We start from the raw sequence: 26,720 nt of genomic DNA, 5'->3' as shown, positions 1-26,720 counted from the left end.
GACAAAGTATCGTCTATGTAAGTTTTCTGGACGAGAAAAAATCACGTTAAGAAGATTTCTTTTTTGGCTACAATAGATGCCCGGTAAAGGGAAACGCTGCTCTTGTAAGGATCTTTTATTTTATCGAATAAAACTGCTTCATGTATAATAAATAGACAAGCTCCCTTTAGAGAATCTGCAGGACATTATAAATTTAGAACCACGTATATCCTCTAAATTTATTTCAAAGGAGAGACCTCAAGATGATTTATTATGGCAAGTTGTACACGAAAAATGACTGAAAGTGGAATGTGGGTAAGTTGTCAAAGACCCCAAAATGGCCTTTTAATGCTATAAATATATTAGGTTCAATAAAAAAATACATAAACACGGCTTTGATGTTCCTTTTAGGTGGACGCGTCCACTTCTGTGTGTGATTTCGTGGGATTTTTCGAAGGAGCATTTTTACTTAACTTTTATCTATTTAGATACAGTAGTGGTAACCGGGTGGTCAACAAAAATCTTTCTCATCTTCCTTTATGTATTTTCAGTAGAATACATATAATTTACAATACAATACAATTTATTTGATTAACACTGCATATTACAATACGATGAAATGGAATTATCATGGGAAAAAGCAATAAAAGTTTAAAATTCTTTCTTCTTATTTAAATATTATTTTTTATAGTATTTTGCGTAGTTTGTAAGATTTTAAGTGAACTTTCAAAAGCTCCACCCCAAGCTGTGAATCAGAAATTAAAACAGATTAATCTAGAGTACAATAAAGTTTAAGTAAGTAAATTTTTCATGGTAGGATGTCTCTCAGAACATATACAGAGTATTTTGTGAAAAGATACTACTACGTCGAGGCGTATAGAACATCAAAAAGATATAAACCAAGAGCTTTTCGTCTTCTATTTTTGAGATCAGTGTCAAATATGATTTTTTTAAATGAAATTTTAACAGTATCTTCCAAGAAATAATGTAATGCTTTAAAATTCTGTACAATTCAATTTCTGAGGATATTAATTAAACATGTCGCCATTATCAGTTTTTGAGCATCCAGTGACATTTTATGACATGGCTTTTTTGAGGTTAGACCTGTTGCGATGTACCTGTTCCAAATTTCAATATGTTTTCTAAAAAAAGACATGTCTAAAATTTGATTGAAAATAATAATAATTTTAACTTCCTGTGTCTCAAAAACAAGAGACGTAGGCCCATAATATACAGGGTGTTTCAGTCCGAGTGAATTCAAACTTTAACCACAGTTGTTAAAATCATATTATTTACGAAATCTTTGGTATGCTTATAACAAATTGATTCAAATTTGGTGTGGCGTTAACATTTACACATGTGCATAATTTACTGTAAAATTTACAAATTTTTGAAGGTCAGTGGCGTCGGAATGGGTAGTAAAGTGGGATTTTTTTACCCCAACTTCTATAGCAACGATCCAATAATTATTTAGTGAGTTCTATTTGTGGTTAAAATTTGATTCACTCGAACTGAAACACCCTGTATATGAATAACAACAAAAACGAGTCTGAAATTTGGTGAAATATTTTACTAAGTGAGTTTTGAATGAATAACTCCATAAAAACTGAGATCAAATGCCAGCAAAGTATGAGTGGCTGGTACATCTCTGAAGTTAGGTTGTATATTTATATGCTAGGTTTCATAAAGAAGGCCTTTGGTTGTGAAATTTAATTAACACAGAAGGTTTAAGGCCTACAACTGTTTTTATAATTGTCACATAAGATTCTCTGTTTCACACGTTGTTCCGAACTTATTTACATATGTGTTACAATGCTTGGCGTATATTGATAAAATTTGGGGTTTTCTTAATTGATTATGGGTAAAAAATTGCAAAGTTGGTGTACACAAATTCGTCAGTCCGTTACTAAGAATCTCAAATTTTGATGGCAGTGACTATAATGTGAATAGGGCGGTAAGTACACTTAATTCCGGTTGGTGTTTCTAAGAAAAAAAAAGCTTCTCCATTTTATTCTAAAGAACGAGTTATTTTTGAGTAATTGTTATTTAAATTTATAATAAGCCCTTAACATTGATACAAATTATAGAACTTTTCTGATAAAAAATATAATTTAAATACAATTTTAAACTTTTTAGGAGACTATCCATATAACTTATTTGGAATCTTCATAATAACATATACAAAAAAATTTGTATTTAACAAATAAGTTATTTTTTTGTAAAACGAATACTTTTCGAGTTATTTTCAATATTCATCTATCCTGTCAGACTTTAAAAGTAAAAAGTAAAGTTTTCTTAGATGTCAAATTTCTTGGCAAAAGATGTATATTCGAATATCTTTTTTAAGACGAATATCATTATTTTTAGATTTTTGTTTAGTAGGCAACGGCTTACTGCAATAACCAATTAAAATTAATACGTCTTAAGCTAACTTTTCTACAAATAAATTTTGGAAGTGGTGGAATAAAACTCCAGCAAACCACTCATTGTCCTCCGTTACAAATATCGAAACGAAAGATTTGTTCCCGGTGAATCCGTCTTAACGGAATCGATGCCATTGTCTGAATCATCAGATCACAATCTGAATAAATTTGCAGGCGGCGTGATTTCGAATAATCCTCATTGTGTTATCTGAATGTGGCCGATAATGCATGCGGCTGTCTATCCGTTTGGTAAAGCCGATGCATAATAATCCTAATGGCACCGCCCCGATAAGCTAATGTGAAATTTTCTAATTTGCATCGAACGTTGGCGCAGATTTTCAACGTGCGATTATGCCTAACTAGGCAGTGTTCTAGGACTTTAAGCAAAAGACTCAGATGACGCAGGTGGGGTCACAAACTAAAAAGTTAATTTCGTTACATTGTAATTAATAGTATATTACGTAATAAGTGTTGTAAAAAACATTTTACGCCCGAATGGAAAAGTTACGCACGACGCCGCATAGCGGCGAGTGCGTAATTCTATGAGTGCGTAATTGCATTACACCACGTATTACGTACTATACTTTACCTACGACCACTACTGTAAATACTTAAAAACACACCGTCTGCGAACAATGTAAGATTCCTATTTTACGTACGGTAAAAAAATCGCACAGCTTGGTAAAAAAATCGTACAGTTTTCCTAGCAACCGCCTAGCAACGTTCAATACAAACAGTATTGTATTGACCGTTGCTAGGCAGTTGCTAGGAAAACTGCGATTTTTTTACCGTACGTAATAGGAATCTTACATTGATCGCAGACGGTGTGTTTTTAAGTATTTATACTAGTCGTCGTAAGTAAATTTCTTTATAACATCTAATAATACTATCCTTATTGTACACTGAGTACCTCGTATAATATCGAAGAATGTTCAATATTTTGCAAACGAATACGCTTTTATGTCATTCTACGTGATTGTATAAATATCTAAGATGAACCAAAATCGATGTTTTTCCTTTTACCTTTCTGCTATTTACAAAAAAGATACGGTCGCTGATATGTAAGGAAACGGTCAAATATCTCCTAAACTAAGATAGCTATCGAAAAATTATAAGATATAACCAGGATCAGTCAAAAAGTCATGACGAGACAAAGTTTCTTTTTCTTTAATAGAATACTCTGTATATTATTCCATATTTAATTCTTATCGAAATTCTAAACAAAATTCATATATCACATCAGGTACCTAAACTTTCGTGATATCAAACTTTGAAAGTAACTTTTACTACTCTCAAATTTATAAAAGGAAAAGGGACCCAAATTATGGATATTTATTCTTAAAATAACACAAGGTGGAGGATATGGATATAATTTAATTTTATTATTAGTTTTTTACAGAAAATAAAAAAGTATAATGATTCAGGGTTGATGAAAATGGATGAAACGAAAAAACGTATTTTTTATGAATGTCCTGGATATTTCAAATTTTCCAAAAACAATAGTTACGCCAGAATAAAAAAGAGACAAAACATTTAATAAGCGCAATTTACCTCCTGACAGTAATGAATTCGCTGAACAAAATTTTGTAGTGAATCTAAAAAGGTGTTGGGAGGAATAGTGGAAATTTCATACCTTTTCCTTTCTTGCAACTTCTATATTTTTGTAAACTACATTTTTTATGTGACCTCACAAAAATAGTCAAGCGAAGTAATATGGGGACACATAGCTGGCCATTCAACGTGGGAATTGGTCTGACCAATATCAACAGTTGTGTTGGCTTACGAGTCCATTTATACAAAATGTAGATTCGTCAGTATGTATAAAATGAATTTTATATGAATGTAATTTTTCCCGTTTGCAAATTTTTTTAATGGAATATCGACTCATGTTATGACTTAAAGCCTTCTGTTGTGTCGAATTTATTGGATTTTCCACCACATCTAACATGTCATCGAAAGAATTTTCTTCATTTGTAATGTAATCTGTAACACCCCCAATTTCATGTAAACGTTGCAATGTTTTTGAAACGCTTGATTTAAAAATCCGTTTGCGATCGTGATGTAATTCTCTAAAAATATCCGCTACTTCGTCACAACTTCGTAGTCTATCACCATATCTTATGATCATTAGAACTCCAATACACTCGGTTTCACTTAAATGTGCCAATTTCGCGAGAAAATTACTCACACTAAATGTATTTTTGACATGTATTGTCAAGATAATCACTATTAGACGAAAGTTAGAAACTTTCAAACGTAACTTGATTGACTATGAACCTTATGGGCAAATATTTTTGTATAATTTATAAGAAAATGATTTTCAAAGTTCGATATCTTAAAAACGGCGAAATTTAGGTATCTACATGATGTGCTGCATGAATTTTGTTTAGAATTTCGATAAGGACTGAAATATTGAACAATATACAGGGTGTTTCATTAAAGAATTGTTTCGTCATGACTTTTTGCCTGATCCTGTAGACTTAATTTTTCTTTACTGTAGGTAATAGATTTAAAAAATCCTAAAACGTTTGACTCTTCTATTTTTTCGACAGCTCTCTTACTGTAGAAGATCTACTGTTGCAAATATATGTACAACCCTTTCGAGACTCAGGGTCAGCAACCCCTATTTTTTTTATTTCCCGAATTCAGTCCGAAATTATTTCGTAATGAAAATACTATGTGAGCATGGAAATTATTCCCTGAAATACGAATGCTTCACTGTCAAAATATGATTTATTTTCAACAACCTGCACTGTCAAAAAGTGACTATATATAAATACTAATATACAATTTCATTTCATTCGAATAAAGCATTTAGAGAAAACTCAAAATTTGGATAGGAGTTAGTTATATAATCTTATTTTGACATATCATATCGTAACATCTCTCATACCGGGACACCCTGTATAAATGTTTAAATAGTTACCCTTTTCCATTACTTAAAATATCCTCTACTCACAATTTTTCGGAGTGCAGCATACTACGTATTATTGTTATTATTATTATTATCATTATTATTCTCAATATTTTCATCATAGCTCAATTTATGTCAAACTAATTTAAATTCGGATATAAATTACAGCAACTTTCCACAAAAACATCAACTAAAAACTTAAATATCAGCATTCAAAAGGAAAAATATGTGGACACATGACTTTTTCCCTATTATCATGCCATTTTGTTTGTCTATACATCATAAATAAAAGAGCGACAACCATCAATTAATTAAATGAAGTTTTCCTGATCAATAGTTTGTTATGGCTGTATGATGTCTAACAGAACACATTTTTTGCCTTTTGCAAATCATTTACATGCACCAGACAGAGAAAAAATCCATCAGGCTATCATTAGCGCACGTACTCTATATCATTCGGTGCAGGTGGATGGATGGAGAAAAAAGTTTTCATATTAGCATCGTTAGTAAAATGAAAAATTCGTAAACTCTCCTCGTGTGTATTTCGGTCGGGATCAAATCACTTTTTCATAGGAGAAAAAAAATTATATCGTTAACGTGGGAGTCTCTACAGATATGTACTGAGGGAATGAGTTTCCAATACTAAAGCGAGGGGAAATTAAGTGCCGAAGTAATCATGCCTTCCTTAAATGACTATAAAGTAGCGAGCCATTTCCATGAGAGATGATATTTAAAAAACAAAGCGGACGGACTCTTCCTTTGTGTCTAAATACGCTGAAAAGTTCGTTACCAAATGTAACTATTATTTAACATACAAGATTAAAAATTTATTATTTATTGTACGAATATAAATAAATAATGAGTAATTATAAAGAGTACTAAGAAAAAGATATTGTAAATAAACTGCTATAGTTGAAGCCAATATTGTTTTCTTAATAGTTTGCGTACCCCTTTTATGCTGAAAGCTTTACCGAAACTAGAAAAGGAATAGACATCGATCTTAAACAATTTAATCGTTTGTAGGATATCNATGTCTAACAGAACACATTTTTTGCCTTTTGCAATCATTTACATGCACCAGACAGAGAAAAAACCCATCAGGCTATCATTAGCGCACGTACTCTATATCATTCGGTGCAGGTGGATGGATGGAGAAAAAAGTTTTCATATTAGCATCGTTAGTAAAATGAAAAATTCGTAAACTCTCCTCGTGTGTATTTCGGTCGGGATCAAATCACTTTTTCATAGGAGAAAAAAAATTATATCGTTAACGTGGGAGTCTCTACAGATATGTACTGAGGGAATGAGTTTCCAATACTAAAGCGAGGGGAAATTAAGTGCCGAAGTAATCATGCCTTCCTTAAATGACTATAAAGTAGCGAGCTCATTTCCATAAGAGATGATATTTAAAAAACAAAGCGGACGGACTCTTCCTTTGTGTCTAAATACGTTGAAAAGTTCGTTACCAAATGTAACTATTATTTAACATACAAGATTAAAAATTTATTATTTATTGTACGAATGACAATATGGATTATTAAGTAGGTTTGCGTTCCAAAGTAAATTGGACTTTTCAAAAATAGTCATTTCTAGAGAGGCCATCTATTGGCAATTACATGCTTCGGAAAAGTAGATCCTTCACTGATGTACTTTCAAAATTTCATGACGTTTGAAGAAATAGAAGCGAAGTTATTGCGTCTGAAGTGACAGTATGTTTGTATCATCGCGCATCGGTACAAAAATGAGCATCGAACAAAGAGCTAATAGTAAGTTTTGTTTTAAACTTTTACCGAAACGTTTCAATTGATGAACCAAGTTTATGGTGATGATTGTTTATCCCGTGGCAAAATTCATGAATGATTACGCGGTTTAGAAAACGGTCGTAGGGACATAAATGATAAGCAACATGTTGGCCAACCAAAATCCGTGATCACCGTCGATTCCATCAAAACTGCGCGTGGATTCATCAAAGGTCAGCCAAAATCTTTATTGAAATTCATGGAATTGAACTTGAGCATCTTAAAAACATCGATTTATGGCATTTTGACAGAACATCAGGGCTACCGAAAAGTGTGTGCACGATTTGTTCCACACAACTGACGAGCAAAAATTGCTCAGAATTCAATATTCGAAGGAAGCCATCATCAAGGAGGCCAAAACGGACAAAGACTTCATTTACAACATTGTGCCTGGTGATGAAATGTGGTGTTTTCAATATGATCCGGGAACCAAACGCCAAAGTGCCAAGTGGAAGGCGCCAGACAAGCCAAAACCCAAAAGTTCTCATTTTGAGAACTCAAAAATGTTGATTTGCTGTTACGATTCCAAGAGAATTGTCCACAAAGAGTTCGTTCCATCTAACCAAACCGTTAATGCACAATTCTATCTTAGCGTTTTAAAGCGTATGCGGCCATAATATCGCGCAGAAGGAAGTTGGCGCTTGTTGCACGATAATGCGCCATCTCATCGATCGACGATACTTGTGTATGTATTTTATTCTGTAGTTCTTGTATTTTTTATATATGTGTATTATTTATTATGTTTGCTTTATTCTGTATCTGTTCAATATAACGAATTCCTTGAAACTAGTTACGAATATAAATAAATAATGGGTAATTATAATGAGCACTAAGAAAACGATATTGTAAATAAACTGCTATAGTTGAAGCCAATATTGTTTTCTTAATAGTTTGCGTACCCCTTTCATGCTTAAAGCTTCACCGAAACTAGAAAAGGAATAGACATCGATCTTAAACAATTTAATCGTTTGTAGGATATCACACCAAAAACCAAAAATGTTCAGTAAAGATGAAATATACGAGTTTGTAAACGAAACTATCTAATAAAACATATTAAATAATGAAAATAACTTTACGGATGGAGAAATTGGGTGGTTGATAAGCGAACATCAACGTCAAAAACCAATAAGCCTCGATCTTTTATCATTGACGGCGATGCAAGAAACTTGAAAATGTATAGAAAATACGCCACTCTTAGGTCATCAGCAACAACATACGATAGAATATTGTTAGCTACGCAACAGAAACAGTTTTTGTTCTGGCGATAATATTAATAAATTTGGGAAAATACTAAGCGAAATTGTTGTGTCTTGGGTTTCCCAATTAATAGGAGAATACGGGTCATAGTTTTAGACGAGCAATTTAAGTATATTTTTATTGCACGGATTTATGAAAATCAATTTTTTACAGGACAAATTATGTTAAAAACTGTCACTTTTGACTTTGCAACACATAAAATATTATCTTGAATCAAGAAAAATAGTTGCCAGGAGCTCTTCACCAGAAAAAGTAGGAAAGTTTATTTTATTTTTTTTCGACAATTGTAAAACTTTCATTGAAAATATAATATTGTCTGTTAAGTTTTATTTTATCCACAATATAAATCATTAATATTTACACTAATGTCGAACAAGCCGATACGATACGTTCCTGGCTGAAGGATTTTCAATTTCAATAAAAAAATATTTTCAGACTACGCATGATTGACAAGGTCTGATATAATTGATTTACTTCGTTTAAATAGAGATAATTGCATAAATTTACTGTAAGAAAAATTTATATCTGCTATATCTTTCTAGATGTTAGAGAGTTCTTGAATGAATAACATTTTAATGAATGGATAGGAAGGCGTGCACCTAACCAGCTCGTACACCTGATTTATCACCCTGGATTACATTTTGTAGGTGCCCTGAAATCTATGGTTTATTCATCCAGTTGACAGCGAAGAAAAAATTGTAAATTCAACAGTTTGAGTGAATCATTTTTAGAGTTAACATGTTATTTTTTATAGCTACTAAATNTTACATACGTATGACATAAAGTGAGCACAAGAAATCAAAGAACAACGTAAGCAAGATAAAACAAGTTAAATGTGAAACAAAGAAGTTGTTTTGCAATATCTGGGCAGACACGACAATATACATATTTTAACATGTAATAAATAATGAGCAATCGATAATAATAATTGTAACAATTTTATCTTAGAAAAATATACGCCCCTGAGCGTAAGACAATGAAGGCTAAACATACACAGAATTATTATCATGAAACATCTGTAACCATCACAATCATAAAATTACATAGAACAATTAACAACAAAGTACTTAGAGATTATTACCTGCTAATTAATACGGGTGAAACACTTTGATTTTTCACTATTTTGTCTCACTGCCTGCCGATTTTCCCCCTAAGCCCTTGTTTTTTGTGCTTCCTTCTATCGACCGTTAATATTACTTTTTCATTGTTATACAACACCTATGTAACAGATGACGTCGAAGTTGATAAGTACGGTTTTGCACAATAAAAATTATTTTGCTAACACGATTTTACTATCCTAAGTCCTAAACAAAAATAAAACCTTAAGATCAAGGTTACATTAAAACACAATATTCTGTTTCATCGGCTGTGATTGGTGTATTATTTCACGAGATACTTTTAAACCAAGATTAAAGGAATTTTCGTTACCAGTACCAATCGTGCATTGTTGGATAGTCTTAGCTTGATATTCACGTCGCTTATAAACATTTATGAAGGCTCTATAGAACAGGATGCACCTTCCTACTGTAAATAGGTACATTTTTCCAGCATTTTTTAAACTAAATGTAAATAGATAACGTAATGCACTTGATAATTGGCTTTAGTTGAGTCCTACCTATTAACAGTTAAAAATAATTAACCTATACCGAAGTCTATTTATGACAGTAGCTAGATAAATAACTAAAGTAGCTAAATAAATAGCTATAATAGCTAGATAAACAGTAGTTAGATAAACAGTAGCTAGATAAACAGTAGCTAGATAAACATATAGGTACCGTTTCTTTTTAACGCGTAGTAATCATAATTGACACACAGACGCAAGAGCTACATAGCACACAGCCATTTGCGTCCAACATTGCAACAGGGAGGGTGCCTTGTCCACCTTTCATATAAATCACTCATTGTGCTAATCCAAAAAAAACTGTCAAAAAATTTTCCAAATGAAGAATGCTGTTCTTAAAATAATGTAATAATTTTACAGGTAGCAATATAAATAGCCGATTGTTACCTGTAACATTTTTTTGACACTGGTATGTTCTCAAAATTATTTTGGAGAGAAAACTTCATTTGAATGTGGAACTTTTTACCCCCGAAATGGTTAAAATCGATGGACGCGAGTTATTAAAAAAAATTCAGAAATTTAACTTATAAAGTTTGGCGGTTTTGGATCGGTAAGCTGGACTAAGTAGGATTATTCTATACTAAGGAATTTTTAGTCAAACGTTGTACATGTATTTTCAGGACATCCTATATAATATAGCAAAAAGTAATTTTGTTTCAGTATAAATTGATAAAAACTGAAACGCAAACATAATTTATATCCCCGATACACCGCAAAATTCCCATTGAATAAAAATTTTACATAAAAATATCGAAAAGCCGACGTTTACACATATATTTAACGCACCTTTCAGTGAAACCACCCCAATATTTTTATTCAAGCGCGCGGAACGCCGAAGTCGAATCATATTTCTTAAGAGTTTAATAAATTTAAGATTTATGTATGGAGTTGTTCCCATGTCAATACGACGGGAATTTATTCGATACGCCCCTGCACGCGCTGCAAATATCGTTTGCAAAACACGATCCGTTTCGGTGTGCGTTGAAAAGCGTATCGGATTCGGTGCGGGAGAAATTACACTTCTCGATCGGCTCTTTAGCAATTTATCATCGGCCGTAATGTGATTATTATCTGTTCGATTTTTTATTCGAGCATTCTAATGATGTTTGTTTAGGCCCCAGAAAGACATTTATATTTATAAAACTGCCATTGTTGGCAATAAATCCTCGGAATTAAATGGCACCGGTGCGGCGAAATCACGCCTTCCTTGCCCCGAAATGCATTCGACGGCAATTTATAATTTGATGGTTAAACGCTTTAAAGTCCTAGAGTAGAGCGTAACCGAATGCTGACGTTATGAAGAAGGACCGTTCGTTGATTGAACTATTTCATGACTCTGGGGGGTTACTTTAGATGTACATTAATAAATAAACGCTCTCTCAACGGTAATAATAAAGAATTTTATTGAAAAACTTATAGAAAACTTGTATCGAAAAAACGTGTGAGTGTTCTTTGGAGAGTGCCCTGTGGTTGAAGTCGGTCGTAGGTAGCTTGGTAGTCGGTGGCAGAAATCCCTGGTCCTGGCACCACTCTGCAGGGGTCGGCTTCCGGGAACCTCGTGGTGCGTCCGGCGGCGTTCTTGACGTTGTACTTTAAAATGGGTCACTTGCAACATGTGTACCCACAACTCGCTTCAATTTTTCAACATTTTTTTAGTGAATCCTGGTTACAATATTATTAATAGATATTGTCATAGTATGAGTTCCGAATTTTCACCCATGTTTCCTTCCAAAAGTTATTCGCGAAGCACACATCCCGCCAAAAGTATGCAGCCATTATCCAGAGAACCTAGGGTTCTCGAATAACTAAGAAAATAGACATTTTATGAAAAAAAAAACTTGAAAAAATAAAGCTTACAGAAAAAGAAAAAGATTGAGTTTTTTTCTCATTTATGTAGGTGCAATAGGTGCTGAGATGCGGCTAGTTGACTATAATTTCATGTCCGCCAGAAACTAAATTGGAAGCATTTAACTTAAAATAACTTAAAAAATTCTATTTCTCAAAAAAATGCACGGAATATTTTTAAAGTACTTTAAAAAATCTTTAAAATGAACTTGACTTTAAGTCATTAGCATAAAAATTAACAGGGTTATGATCAAAATAAGATATTATATTAACTGTTAATACGTTTTTTCGGAAAAAAATCAGTACAAAAATTAATGAATTTTTCACGAGATTGAAATTAAAAGGTAATCCTTCTATCATTTACATTTTTTATGTGCTAACCAGTTATACAAGTTTAAGCGGTTTAGAATGCATTTTTTTGAAAATGTTACGTTCTGACTGAAAAAATATATACAGACCTCAAAAGATGTAGATTAAAAGCAAAAGTCCACACTCCAAAAATAATCAAAATCGATTAATACGTATTTGAGTTTAAAAATTTAAAAAATTCAAAAAACTTTCACTAACTTTGAGGCCATCTAGCGGCCAAACGAAGCGATTTGGGATATAGGTGAATTAGCCTAAATCGGCCTGTGTTCTTGCGATCTATACGTTATTCTGGGACACCCTGTATATATCTGAAAATTTGAAATTACGACTTTCTGTCTGAAAAAAATATAATGAGAAATAATTATTTTGATTATTACATAAATTAAAGTAAATAGCGAAAAAGTTATTACTAAAATTTTGCTTTGTTTATAGAATTAATATATTTTGTATTGGGGGTAGCTTTTAAGAGTTAAAACAATACGATAAATTATAAATTGTATTATAAACAGGTAAAAGAATTAAATTTATCCTGTTTGTATTACCATGTAATTTTAAACTGTTAAAAACTATTTTTTTAATATTTGCTTATTAGGGGTAGTTTTTTAAGTGTTGAAATATTATAATAAAATATTTATAATACCATGATCTATTGAAAAGATTTCTATCTATATTATATGCGCTATAAAAATATTTTAAGGTCAAGGATATTAATTTTATATTTATATCAATAAGGGTGGTTTTTAAGGGTTGAAACTATAAAAATAACGTAAATTTTAACCCACAATATAAAACAATATTTATTACATATATTAAGATACGATTTTAGTCTACGTAACACCTATTTTTATATTTCTTCAAATTTTTAGGATAAGGGGGGTGGTTTTCATCCCCTGAAAATAAGAAGCGCATATCAAGCATATACAGGGTAGAGCAAAAGTACCGGAACGGCAGAATAACTCGGCGGGAGAGCATTTTAGAGCAAAATGTTAAATACAAAAGTTTCAGGATTTCTCCCTGGCTATCCGATGGTGACCTTGACATTGACCTGGACCTTGACGACCATTTCAAAGTCAAATGTGATTTTTCAAATGAAATCCTATACTTTTGACCCCAGAAATGAAAAGAGCGGAAAAGTTTACGTTCAGATATGACCTTGAGTGACCCCTCCATTTTGATCTTGGGGCCCCCACAAGGTCAAACTAACAAAAGTACAGGAACGACAGAATAACTCGGCGGGTGAGCATTTTAGAGAAAAATGTTAAATACAAAAGTTTCAGGATTTCTCCCTGGATGTTGACCTTGACGATAATTTCAAGGTCAAATGTGATTTTTCATATGGGAACTGAACCCTCTGGAGACTGTCACCATTTCAAGATAGGCATTTTTCTCGGAGGAGAGTTCTCAGAATTCAACGCGAAGATCACTGAAAGACATTTGGGGGCCCAGCCTAGAGTGTGATTGAATGTCAACTGGAGCCTAATACGCTCCAAATGTTTACGTTTGCATTGTATACATTTATCACTATTGGTTCCATTTATTTTTAATTGACAAGAAAATTTCAATAAACCCAACATTTTTTATAAAATCAAAACCATGTTGAAATTTTTCACATTAATTTTAACAGTCATGACACCATAACTTTAGTAATCCATACCATCCAGAAGTTTCTGAACCTACGACGAAGATTCTGAGGGACACATGTCCCTAAAGCTTTCGTACCAGGTACGCTAAGGAGACCTCACACAACATGCTCTTAAATCTTCCGTATTAGGAACTCATAAACATTTAGTGCCCAGGCAAAGCCAAAAAAGATTATAATAGACTCAATAGTAACATACTCACAGTACCAAATAAACCATAATGCAAATAGCAAAAGAAAGCTTCAGAAAACAGTAGCATCCCGAGGGTGTATAAATGTGTTTTATAGGTGACAACAACAGAGCATGAAAAAGCGCGACGTACTGTTGCTCAAGAAGTTTGAAGGAGACGTTCGATCACGCCGTTCGCATCTTCGCCAGTGAGCAGGCAAACAACCTCATGCAAGCGCACACGAGTATTTCGGTAAGACTGTCGCTCAATCTAGTAACAGAGGTATGGAGGTGCAAGTCTACCTAAACCCATTGCCAAGAGGTATGGCCAACCATAATCCACAACTAACTGTGTTTCTGATAAAAATCATTGAACAGTTGAATTGGTCTTGATTGTCTTGATATTATTTATTAACTAAATTTACTGAATAATTGCACTAAATTTTAAATAATAATAACAATATTTCATTTATTAATTAATTAATTTCGTTGACTCTGAAAAGGGAAAAATCCTTGAACAGACAGTGTTAATAACAAATTGAAGACGCAATTTCTAACCCAATTAATTAAAAACTGCTGAAGAGTTTCCGCTTTTATTTCCCAGAAACCAGTTAAAGGAGAAATCCCAAATTTTTCTCACGATCAGTTTCTTGTAATAAATTAGATAAATGGCGGTGGGTGATTAACATTCAGCAAGAGTGTGCTAATATGCCCCTTTAGTTCACAAAATGCTTATTCACCTCGCTTATACAGCTTCCCCAACACAAAAGCAGCCTAACAGTGTGTGCGTCTTGTGTGAAATACAAAGCAGCACTTTTTAAAGGTAAATTTACCACCACTTTAAAATATATTTTCCCAATCCGTACGCCAAGCAGCGACGCGTGCGGAATAATAAAATTTAATCTCTAAGTTCGCTAAATATTCTTATGATGTGCTTCTGACAGCGCCACAAATATATATTTCTACTCGCAGAGGGAAGCTGTGGGTGGAAGTTATTTTTTTTATTACCCACCTATCATCCTCATACAACACTGGGAATTCCAATTTTCGTTCGAGGGGCATCGCAACTTCAAAATATGTTGTTAGTAGGTAAATATTTTGATATCCAAACGATATTACTAATTAAAAAAATTATAATTTGCTTGCCCATTTGATTATTAACAAAGCAACACCGAAATGCGTACATTTTTATTTTCCTTTGAATATTACTATGTTCTAACAAGACTTTGGTCTCCTTTGCCTTGATTTGTTTTTAGTTTTTGAAATATTAAATAACTGAACAAAAATATTTAAAATACCTCCTACATATTAATTAATGTTGAATTTAACTGATTGTATGACATATCTAAAGAAAAATTAACGTATGTAATGAACTTGTTCTATCGCCATCTATCCGCTATGTTCCAAACCCTAGCCAATTGAATGTAATAAGTTCCCTGTAAAAACGAATTATATTTGTTTTATAGAATTCTTACCGCAAGTCCTTGTAAGAAGTAGGAAAATCAACATTAATTTTGGATCATGTTTCATAGATGTCATGTACCAGGATATGAGCAAAATTCTTTCGATAAATATAGTAACATCTGTACAAATAACGATAAGAACCGTAGTGCAATAACTAGTGACTATGTGGCATACTAGACTAGTATGCCAAGAATATAATATAAATACAGGGTGTTCCGCAAGTCCGTCACGAAACTTCGGAGGGTAATTCTTCGGATTAAAATAATAGCAGTATGGAAGGTATTTTATTCGAATTGTCAACTGTTTTCTAGTTATAGCCTGTCAAAGTTCATTTTTTACATTTTTTATTTAATTCAAGATTGATTAGTCTGTCATTTGGCACACCCACAAAGTAGATAAAGCTTTATGCCACCAGTAAGAAAAAAGTTTCATTATGCACCGATAGAGGGCACTTTACCTAGAACTCAAAATTTGTTTTCTTCATAACTTATTTCTCTTGCTAGACAACACAGACATTTAAACTGAAAAGAGAAATAATACCAGAAAAAATTATGTACTCTTAATTCAAGCCGACAAATGTATCCGTTTAGCAGGAAATCGCTATTTAAAGTGTTATTAAACATCAATATTTTGATCATTCTTTCTGCAATTTATCAAGTTGCCATGCTGTAATACTATCTCTTGTAAAACCAGCTCCGTTAGTAAATAAAATATTATCAGTAAATTCATTATCCTCATCTTATTTTTCTACAATGCTATTACAGAGTCGAAAAAAAAATATTATGATGAAAAATCAAACATACCTGCTTTAAACAATTTTTATTACAATTCCTAATATCAAAATTACTAATGATATTTATTTGAAGCATGGCAACTTGATTAATTACAGAAATAATTATCAAAAATTTGATGTTTAATAACACATTAATAGCGATTTCCTGGTAAACGGTTACATTTATTGGCTTGCATTTAGAGTACATATTTTTTTCTGATATTGTTTTTATTTTCAATAATGTTGCAAGAGAAAAATGTCATGAACACAATAAATAACATAAAGTTCTAGGTAAAGGGCCCTGTAGCGGCGCATAATGAAACTTTTAGTGGGTGTGCCAAATGAGAGACAAATCAAACTTGAATTAAATAAGTTATTTAAATAGAAAAAAAAGATTGAACTTTGACAAGCTGTAACTTACAAACAATTGACAATTCGAAAAAATATTTATTACATACTGCTATTATTTTAATCCGTGGAATCACCTTTCGGAGTTTCCTGATGGACTTCCAGAACACCATCTCTGTCACTTACAATTTAGGCCAATTGTCTAACTATAGATTTTTTTTTAAATAATGAAAGAAATAATTCTGCATTACTCAACGGAGACTCTTAAGTTCATACAGATACTCTTTGATAGATGGCGCTTTTAATTTGAAAATAGTTACAGTTACTTTATAGAGCACTAGAAACTGAAATACAGTCTGTATTGTCTAGTATTGCCTCAAGATGAAGAACTGTCTATATGAAAAAGGAATAGTAGAATTCTGAGAATTGCAGTCCCTAGTGGATGAAAAGTAGGTATATAGAAATCTTGTTTATATAAGATGGTAAGACAACCGGTCAAACTTTGGAATGAAAATACTAGATGGCGACTCTCGTATAAAATCCTCGTAATCTTTATTCAGATTTTCAATGAACTTGACGGGATTTCATGGGAACACGCCATCTAGTGTTTCCCTTTCTAACTTCGACTGGTTGTCTAACTTTATTACATATAAACAAGGATAGAAAGCATATGGAGAATAATCTAATTTGCTACAAATACATAGATGGCGCGAACAATCTCTAAATAACTTTATTTCTTACAATTGTTTTAATATAATGCACCAGTAAAACACTGCATAATTCAGGGAAGTCAGTGACACAAAAACATAAAATTGATATATTAAAAAACAATTTATGGACTTGCAGAGCTCTCCTGAAAAAGCTATTAGTCTATTAAAGGATCTTTCTCACAAATTCCAATTTTGTTCAAGTTAATTGTATTTAGTACGTGCGATATAAACATTATTTCAATTTTTATGTTTGAGTATCTAAGATGTGCAAATGTATCACGCTAATTACGAGTTGTGTGAATTTGAAAGGTTTGTAATACCGTGAAATTTCAATAGCCGAAAATATAACACAAAATTTAAAATCAAGAGATCATTTATCACTCTTACAATATAGTATAAATTAATTCAGTAGGTACATAATAAAAAAACTGATGTTAAAGTTAGTAAAACAATATTTACTAATTTTCAGTCCGTTAAACTGAATTAATTCTTAATAATATTTCGGAAAAATGGTTAAGCAAAGAGTAGAAGCGGAAATAAACACAGAAAAATATTAATATTCCTACTACTCAGTATATGTCTAATAGAACAAATAATAAAATTATTGAAGTTGGTAATATGTGTAAGTAGGTATTATGCAAGTGTTTATTCCAAAATAAAATATTCTGTGAATAGTCTAAGTTAAGACACAATTTCACAACTTTACAATAAGGTGTAGCATCTTTAAATTCCAATTATTGTCAATTTCAGTATCTCTGACATATTGTGAAAAAGATGTGCAATAACTTTAATTCTTCTCTTTTACTATAGCTATATAATATTAAGTAAATATGTACATAATAGCAAAAGCCTTGTTAATAATAGCTTATTTACTTATATATTATCTGTCCTTTACTTAAAAATACTTTATGTTTCAATATTCACGAAATTCAATCCATTTTTTAATAATTAAACAAAAAAAATATCATTTTAAATAAGAAAGAAACAAAGTCGGATAAGATTTAAAATGGCAATCATATAGTATGTACACGGAAAGAAATATTTTGCATCAAGAATACATTTTTCTGGTATATCATAGTTTTGAATTAATAATAATAATAATAATAATACATTTATTGCAAAAAAGAAGTATAAACAACATTTTTACAAAAGGAAGGTGTATCAACAAAGTTGATTTACAACACCTCCTGTGTCAAAGAGAACAGATTAAAAACAAACAAATACAATAAATAAGCAATAAAAAAAGGACAAGAATGAATACAAAACACTATTGGATATAGTTAAAACCTACATACATCAAAAAGTACCAAGTCAGAAAAAAGTATATTATTTTTTAACATATGTTTAACGGTTGTCACTGACAAATTGTGATACTGGAGGGGTAAATTAATAATAACATAAGAAGCTAAATACGAAAATGAATTTTTTAATTTTTCAGTTTTATGTGAAGGAATACACGCTTTGCTACTCAGTGATCTCAAATTTTTATTATGTGTTTCAGATCTCCATTTTATTTTATCACATAAATATGTAGGTTTGTTATTTTTTAAAATATTGAGTATAAAACTGGCAAAATGAATAATGAATAAAATCGTTCTTCATTGAAAATTTATTTATTTAAGAGAAATAATTCAAGTTCAAATAAATAATTTATTTGCATATAACCCAGCGCTTTATTATAATTTTCAACTAAGTAAAATTATTCACTTAAATCACTTTACTGAAAACAATTTATGAATTTAATGTTATGAGTACAAATACAAAAAAGACAGATAGTATCTATAAGGATAGAAGGAACACGCAACGTAAGACTAGAAAGAGAGAACTATGTAGGAATAAAATTCTTTGGTTTGAATTAGTTTCCTTTTGTGTCCAGATTTATTTAGTTGAGTAAAAGACAATTTTTTTATTTTTATTTGGTTCAAGATTATGTATAGTAGTAAGTATATACCAATATATCATACATTTTCATAAGTATGATATAAGCATATTATAATCTTGAACTAAATAAAATGTCTCACTTAAATAATACGTCTTACAAATAATAAATATTTAGGAATGATAAATGCTTAATTAATATTTTCTCTATTTTTTAGACGCACAATTCATGGCCTGTTGCGACATTTTCTAGAAGCGGTTTTTGAGAAAATTATTTTTATTAAAAAATACGGCTACATATCATCGATTTTCATAATTTTGAACAAAATCTAATATTTTCACAATTTTAGGCATATTATTTGCCAATTTTACACAGTGAAAATTTTCTAGGCTTCTATGCTTCCTACGTTTTAAAGATGAAAACTGAAAACAGATATTTACAATTTTAAGTTTATATAAAAATAATATTGTTCATTATAAATTGATAAGGGATTTTAAATGATGATTAAGTCAGATTTTTAATAAAAAAAATCCCTAGCGATTTTGCCAAAAACAGCTCCTAAGGATAATTAAGAAGGCCATGGATTGCAAATTTAATTATCGTGTTTGATTATTATTATGAACATTTAAAAGGCCACTCTCTCACACTTCTTAATAAAAATGTATTAAATTAAGATGTTCTACTTCAGTTGACGATATAACTGATTTGGTTGAACAGTTATGTGCTGTTTTAATATTAAAAAAAAAGGAAAATAATTCAAGAACTTATAAAATATTAATGACAGTACTTATACATTATTTAATAGACAATTACGGGTATACCTGTCTACTTTCATTTCTATGTATCGAAAGAAAATTAAATAATTGTTTCATTTCACCTCTCTTTGAATTTATTATTAAGTAGTTAAACAGTAGCAAAAATTATATATTTCTTATAAGCTGTTTCTTTTAGAAAATATACACAAATTATATTGTTAAATGGGACACTATGCTTCGCTTAATTAAGAGAATATGTTTTAATATTACACAAATTACAAACGTTATTTCGAAAATGCTTATGTTAGAGTTTACTGATGTTATGTTACATGTGATAATGTTTTCAAGGAAAAGCTGATTGCAGCTGTTTAATAGATATTAACTGAATGTTTATAACATAGTTCTTCGCGGTTTTCCTATCTGCTTCCGGTTTCCAAGTAGATAGATATATGCAAAATTATTGTGTCAAGAACAGAGATAAATAAAAAACATTTATTCGCACAGAAAGAAAGCCTTAGATTATTTGAAAACTCTTAAAATTTTTTGTAAATAGGTAAACAATTTATGTCTATTTAATTATTTACTCGTTTTATGCTACCAATTACAGTTTTTTAATACGTTTTCAATTGATTTGGATGCAAGATAATGGCAAAGATAAGAAATAATAGAAGTAGCTACCAAATGTTACTAAAATTGATAAAAATGTGTTAATTAATGTCTTCCGATTTATATTTTGATTTGATCATGTTCTAGGTTTGTCGATCTCAGATGAAAATATGAAACTGAAGGCGTTTTAAGAAGTCAGTCAATATTAAAATAAATAATTTAAAATCTACATCTCAGTAGCATTGACGTAACATTTTTTATTTACTGATTTATTCCCTAAAAATTAATTTAGATATCTATTAAGTACATTCTTACAATACTTAAATTATAAAGTTTATTTTTTGTCTTCACTATATTCTTTTGTACTAGTAGCATACTAGTAGTTATACCTATATGGCAAATTTATTTTTTAACTCACTGAAACATGTAGATAACTGTCCAAATATTAAACAGTTTTAATAAGCACATTATTTTATTTGATATAACCTAATCAACTGATCGAAAGGCATATCTATTTTTTAATTAGTATACTTAAATTATTTAACTCATAAACATCTCTAATGATTCACATATGAACTCAACCGTAAAAAAAGACGGCATATGTACTTGGCATTTAAACAAATATACCTATACGAACAAATAAGAGATAGTAATAAATATTTACTTTTGTGCAATGTTTTATATCCCTCTACTGTACAAAGTAAAACCGTTATTGATTGCAGAGATGGAACGTGTTAAAAAATGTTCCTCTGCCTTAGAAAATCAATAAAATTGTTAATAAGTAACAAGTATTGACAAAGTCTTTTAAAATAATATATTTTTGTATTTAGTGAATACATAAATTTTCTGATAATTTATTTAACAAAAATAAATGATGTATAATTGTACAAGTGTCATAAATATTAATAAATGTAGTTTACAGAATTTTTTTTTAAATATTGAAGGATGTTTAATTTCAAGAAAAACAGGCAAAATTTATTCTTATCTTACAAATAAAAAAATGTTATATTGTCTTTAAAAATGAGTTAATAGATATACTTCCATGCATTTGTTTTTACTTGTAGCCGGCTGCATACGCGTTTAAGGCAGGATTAATAGTTTGCCCACATGAAGTAGGTACGTAAAAGTAACTATTAAAAATAATTATATGGTGGGGACGTTTGCACATTGTTAAATTTCGTAAACTACACGTGATATTCTCCACTCAGAGTGAAGTAAGCCAGCTGGAGTCCTGATCGCGGCTATGGTGGGGTCGTCGAAGGCGGAGCCATGACCCTTAACCACCCGTCACAACGCAACAGTGTTCCGAACATCAGTTCCGAAGGAAAACCCGGTCGGAGTAGATGTGCGGTTCAGCTCGCTCCGAACACGCCTTAGTCAATTGTAGGGACATAGTGTTAGTAAAATAATACCGTCTGTGATGATTTAACAAAGACTTTGAAAAAAAAATAGTGTGATATAAGAACCATTCGCAATGATGTGGTTAGTGCTGAGTGCAGTTCTAGTGGCGGTGAACTCCAGAAGTTTAACGAGCATCGAATCGGCACCCAAAGGCTGCGAGTGGCGGATGCAACCGTTAGAAGGCAACGAAAGTGGCGAGGAGCCCGTATTGTACTGTCAGATTAGGACAATCAACAGCGCCGAACCTCTAATAGGCAACCTGACGCAGACACAGGCCGACCGTGTGACAGTGCTGATGCTGGAATGCAGCGACGTGTTATTTTTTGAGAGCTCCCTAGAATCCGGCAGACAAAGCAGTTTCCTGTCGGCGCTGAAACGGCTGAAGGAATTAAAAGTGGAGAACTGCAAGATTCGCAATATCCCGGCGGCCGCCCTGTCACCCCTCAGACAACTGCGGCGTTTGTCTCTACGCTCGCACAACTCCGAATGGTCCGCGATGACTCTGGAGTTGCATTCTGAAAGTTTTCGCGGTATGGGAGAACTCCGCAGTCTCGATCTGGCTGATAACAACATATGGAGTACGCCTCCGGACTTGTTCTGTCCTCTCTACAGTTTAACTCATCTGAATCTAACTCGGAATAAACTTCAGAATGTCTCTGCGCTGGGTTTCTCCGATTGGGGTAGTGGACCACTGTCCCCAGGCCGCGTATGTGTCAACGGCCTCGAAGTGCTGGATGTTTCTCATAACGACATCATATCACTCCCCGATAACGGATTCTCCTCATTAAGATCGCTGGAAGAGCTTCATTTAGAAAACAACGCCATATCCATATTAGGCGATCGCTCTTTGGTAGGACTCTCAGCATTAACCACCATAAATATGTCGAGCAACTGTCTGGTAGCCCTGCCGCCCGAATTATTCCTCTCCTCAAGGCAGCTTCGCCACATTTATTTGCATAACAACTCCCTCAGTGTGCTCGCCCCGGGGCTTTTAGAGGGTCTGGATCAACTTCAATCCCTGGACTTGTCCCACAACGAGTTAACTAGCCGGTGGGTCAACAGGGATACTTTCTCCGGTCTGGTGAGGTTGGTAATTCTGAACTTGGCAAACAACCAACTTACCCGCATCGATTCCACTCTTTTCCACGACCTCTACACCCTGCAGATTCTCAATCTCGAGCGCAACAGTATAAACGTCATCGCAGAGAGTGCCTTTGCTGAACTGAAAAATTTGCACGCACTGACTCTGACGCATAATAAAATTTCCCGCATTGAATCGTACCATTTTTCAGGAATGTACGCTTTAAATCAACTCCTTCTTGACTCTAATGAAATAGAATATATTCATCCCAAAACGTTCGAGAACGTGACGAATTTACAAGACCTGGGACTGAATGGGAACATGTTAGGCGGCGTACCGGTGGGAATAGGCCAACTGAGATTTTTAAAGACCCTGGATTTGGGTAAGAACCATATCGAATCAGTTACGAATTCATCGTTTGAGGGACTAGACCTTCTCTACGGCCTACGATTAGTGGACAATCACATCGTAAATATTTCTAGAGACGCATTCTCCACGCTCCCCTCACTGCAGGTATTGAACTTGGCTTCTAATAAAATTAAGTACGTGGAGCAGAGCGCTTTTTCAAGCAACCCGACCCTCAAGGCTATCCGACTGGATGCTAACGAACTGACTGACATAAGTGGTGTATTTACCAATCTGCAAAGTTTGGTCTGGTTAAACGTTTCTTCAAACAAATTACTCTGGTTCGACTTTAGCCATCTGCCCGCCAGCTTGGAATGGCTGGACATGCACGACAACCAAGTGCCCGAACTAGGAAACTACTATGATGTAAGAAACACTTTAAAAATTAAAATGTTGGATGTAAGTTATAACCTAATAACAGAAATTAAAGAAAACTCTGTACCAAACAGCGTGGCCACTTTATTTTTAAATAACAATAGGATCGTAAAGGTGCATCCCAACACGTTCCACAACAAATTGCACCTGGAAAAAGTAGTTTTATATGGCAACGAGATAACGTATTTGGATATCGCATCTTTGAGCCTGAGCCCGGTGACGAACGATAAAGATCTACCGCAATTTTACATAGGAGGCAATCCGTTTTATTGTGACTGCAAAATGGAATGGCTTCTCAGAATCAATCACCTGAGTAATTTGAGACAGTACCCGCAAGTGTTGGATTTGGACGCCGTTACCTGCGAGCTGGCGCATTCCAGGGGCGCTCCGCCTCAGCCCCTTTTAAGTCTAAAGCCGTCAAATTTCTTGTGCCCCTACGAAACTCACTGCTTCGCTCTGTGCCACTGTTGCGACTTCGATGCTTGCGACTGCGAAATGACATGTCCCGACAGATGCACGTGCTATCACGATCACACGTGGTCTTCTAATGTGGTCGATTGCAGCAATGCGGGCTACACGAACGTGCCTGAGAAAATACCGATGGATGCCACTGAAATCTACCTGGACGGCAATAACTTGGGCGAGCTCGGCAGTCACGTATTCATCGGCAAGAAAAAACTAGAGGTATTGTTTTTGAACAACAGCAATGTCAAAGCGTTGCACAACAGAACATTCAATGGTGTCAAGTCTCTCAAAGTGTTACACATGGAAAATAATAAATTAGAAGAACTGCGCGGTTTCGAGTTCGATCAGCTGGAAAATATTAACGAACTGTATTTAGATCATAACGAAATCGAGTATGTGAGCAATAAGACTTTTAAGAACATGCATAAATTAGAAGTGTTAAAGTTGGACGACAATAAAATCGTGGACTTTACTCCGTGGCAGCTGGCGGGGAACGCGGAATCGGGCCCCCTGCCGCGCGTGACTCTCGACGGCAACAAGTGGTCGTGCGACTGCAATTCCCTCGGTCGTCTCCTGGCCTGGATCCGCGAGACGGGAGACGATCCTTCCAAGCTGTATTGCGCGGATCACAAGGACTCTGAAACCGTCGCCGACGTGATGCACCGCTGCGAGGACCTGGACAACGCGATCGCGACGTCCGTCGTCCAACGCGAAGTGATAAAAAATAACCAGCTGCTCGGCGGTAGCTACGTGCCCCTGCTTGCCGCCACCCTCGTGGCCGTCATCGTGGTGTGCTTGATCGTAGCAGTAATGTTCATTTTCCGCCAGGAAGTCCGTCTCTGGGCCCACTCTAAGTATGGAGTGCGAATTTTTCAAGACGCCGCCTCCGCCCACGACAGCGACGACCGCGACAGGCTGTACGACTGCTACATGGTGTACAGTCACAAAGACGAAGACCTCGCGGCCAGAGTAATCGCCCCCGAACTGGAACAATTCGGACACACGCTCTGCCTACACTACAGGGACCTCCACCTGATGGGCGGTGCGTCGTATCTCGCTGACGCAATGGTGGGCGCTGCCGACGCTTCCAAGCGCATCGTCTTCGTTGTGTCCCCAGGTCTGATATGCAACGAGTGGGCCCGGCCTGAGTTCAGAGCAGCGTTACAGGCCGCGCTCCGAACCACCTTCAGGCACAAGTTGGTGTGCGTGTTGAGCGGCGACCCCTTGGAGCCGATGGACCCCGAACTGAGGGCACTTCTGCGTGCCTGCACCGTGACCAGATGGGGGGAGCGCCGCTTCTGGGAGAAGCTGCGCTACGCCATGCCGGATGTCATAAATAACCAGACAACGAGACGGGGCAAGAAGCAGGCGGAGATCCGGTGCAAGACCAGCGCCAGATATACGGCGGCGCCGACGACCCACGATTCTTGGTACAAGTACCAGGCGATGCCGGGGGTGCACACCGCCACCCTGACCCCCACCCCCACGCAGAGCACGTACGTATCGGGGGAGTCGGCCAGGAGCACCGAAGACGAGGCCGGCTCCAGCGCCAGCAGCCAGCACTACGGGTCCGAACAGATGAACCACAGCTACGTTTCGATCGACGGGAGGCCTCCTCAGTACACCCAGTTTCCGCCTTGCAGGGCGGAGGTGCCCCACCACGTGTACTCGACCATCCCGGACGCGCAACCCCAGTCTAGGACTTACTTCGTTTAACTTAATGTGAGATGATATTAAATGAAAAATAAAGGCTGTTTTTACTTATAATATCGCATACTTGATATATATAGCATTTTCGAATGTCACTAGTTTTTAATTACTGTGTAATAATTAAATTATTGTGTATATTTTGTAAATATTATGAAAAGAATATTTATTTGTATCGTACGGATAGTAATTAATACTGAACGCTTATTAGTCATTAATTTAAGTACTGTGTATATAAATATTTTATTCCTTTTCATATTTAAGACTGTTAAATATGTAAAATATTCCTAATTTATGATAATTAAACGAACTTTTTATACAGATATTCGTTTGTTTTCTGCATCAACGAATATCCAAAGATATTGCAATAACATCCATTCGAATCTGAGTCCCAAAAATATATCAAACTTTGTGATTTCACATGATTTTTAAAAAGTTAAAAATAATTTTACTATTATCAGACTTATAAAACTTTTTGAGGATAAAATTTTACATACCTATTATATTAATTAACTGACATCTCGAACATCATTTATCATCTAACTAAATAACTTGTTACATGTCAGACTACTTAAAACAATTTATGAAAAAATTTAATTAACTTCAAATTATCTAAAGTTTGTTCGTCATAAGAATTGATTTAATATTTGTCTGAATTAACGTTATCATATTTTAAAATTCGACAATATTGGGAAAAAGCAAGAAATACAAATCATATACTGAAATAGTGTTAAATT

At 33.9% G+C, this 26,720-nt stretch overlaps 1 protein-coding gene across 1 annotated transcript; it reads left to right on the top strand.

The window, feature by feature from the left end:
- Positions 1-21,902: 21,902 nt before the first annotated feature.
- Positions 21,903-26,240, top strand: LOC108904749 (toll-like receptor 6). The gene has a single exon (XM_018707418.1). It carries the CDS (start codon positions 22,024-22,026, stop codon positions 25,990-25,992), a length of 3,969 nt encoding a protein of 1,322 aa, XP_018562934.1. The 5' UTR covers positions 21,903-22,023; the 3' UTR covers positions 25,993-26,240.
- The last annotated feature ends 480 nt before the right edge of the window (positions 26,241-26,720 follow it).

Source organism: Anoplophora glabripennis, unplaced genomic scaffold (genome assembly GCF_000390285.2).
Source record: "Anoplophora glabripennis isolate ALB-LARVAE unplaced genomic scaffold, Agla_2.0 scaffold107, whole genome shotgun sequence".
NCBI lineage: Eukaryota > Metazoa > Arthropoda > Insecta > Coleoptera > Cerambycidae > Anoplophora > Anoplophora glabripennis.
The sequence above is the reverse complement of the archived record's forward strand: the minus strand, read 5'-3'. Positions and strand labels throughout refer to the sequence as shown.

Excerpts from the sequence above, each read along its gene's own strand:
- LOC108904749 (XM_018707418.1), top strand. The coding sequence starts at position 22,024 with ATGATGTGGTTAGTGCTGAGTGCAGTTCTAGTGGCGGTGAACTCCAGA.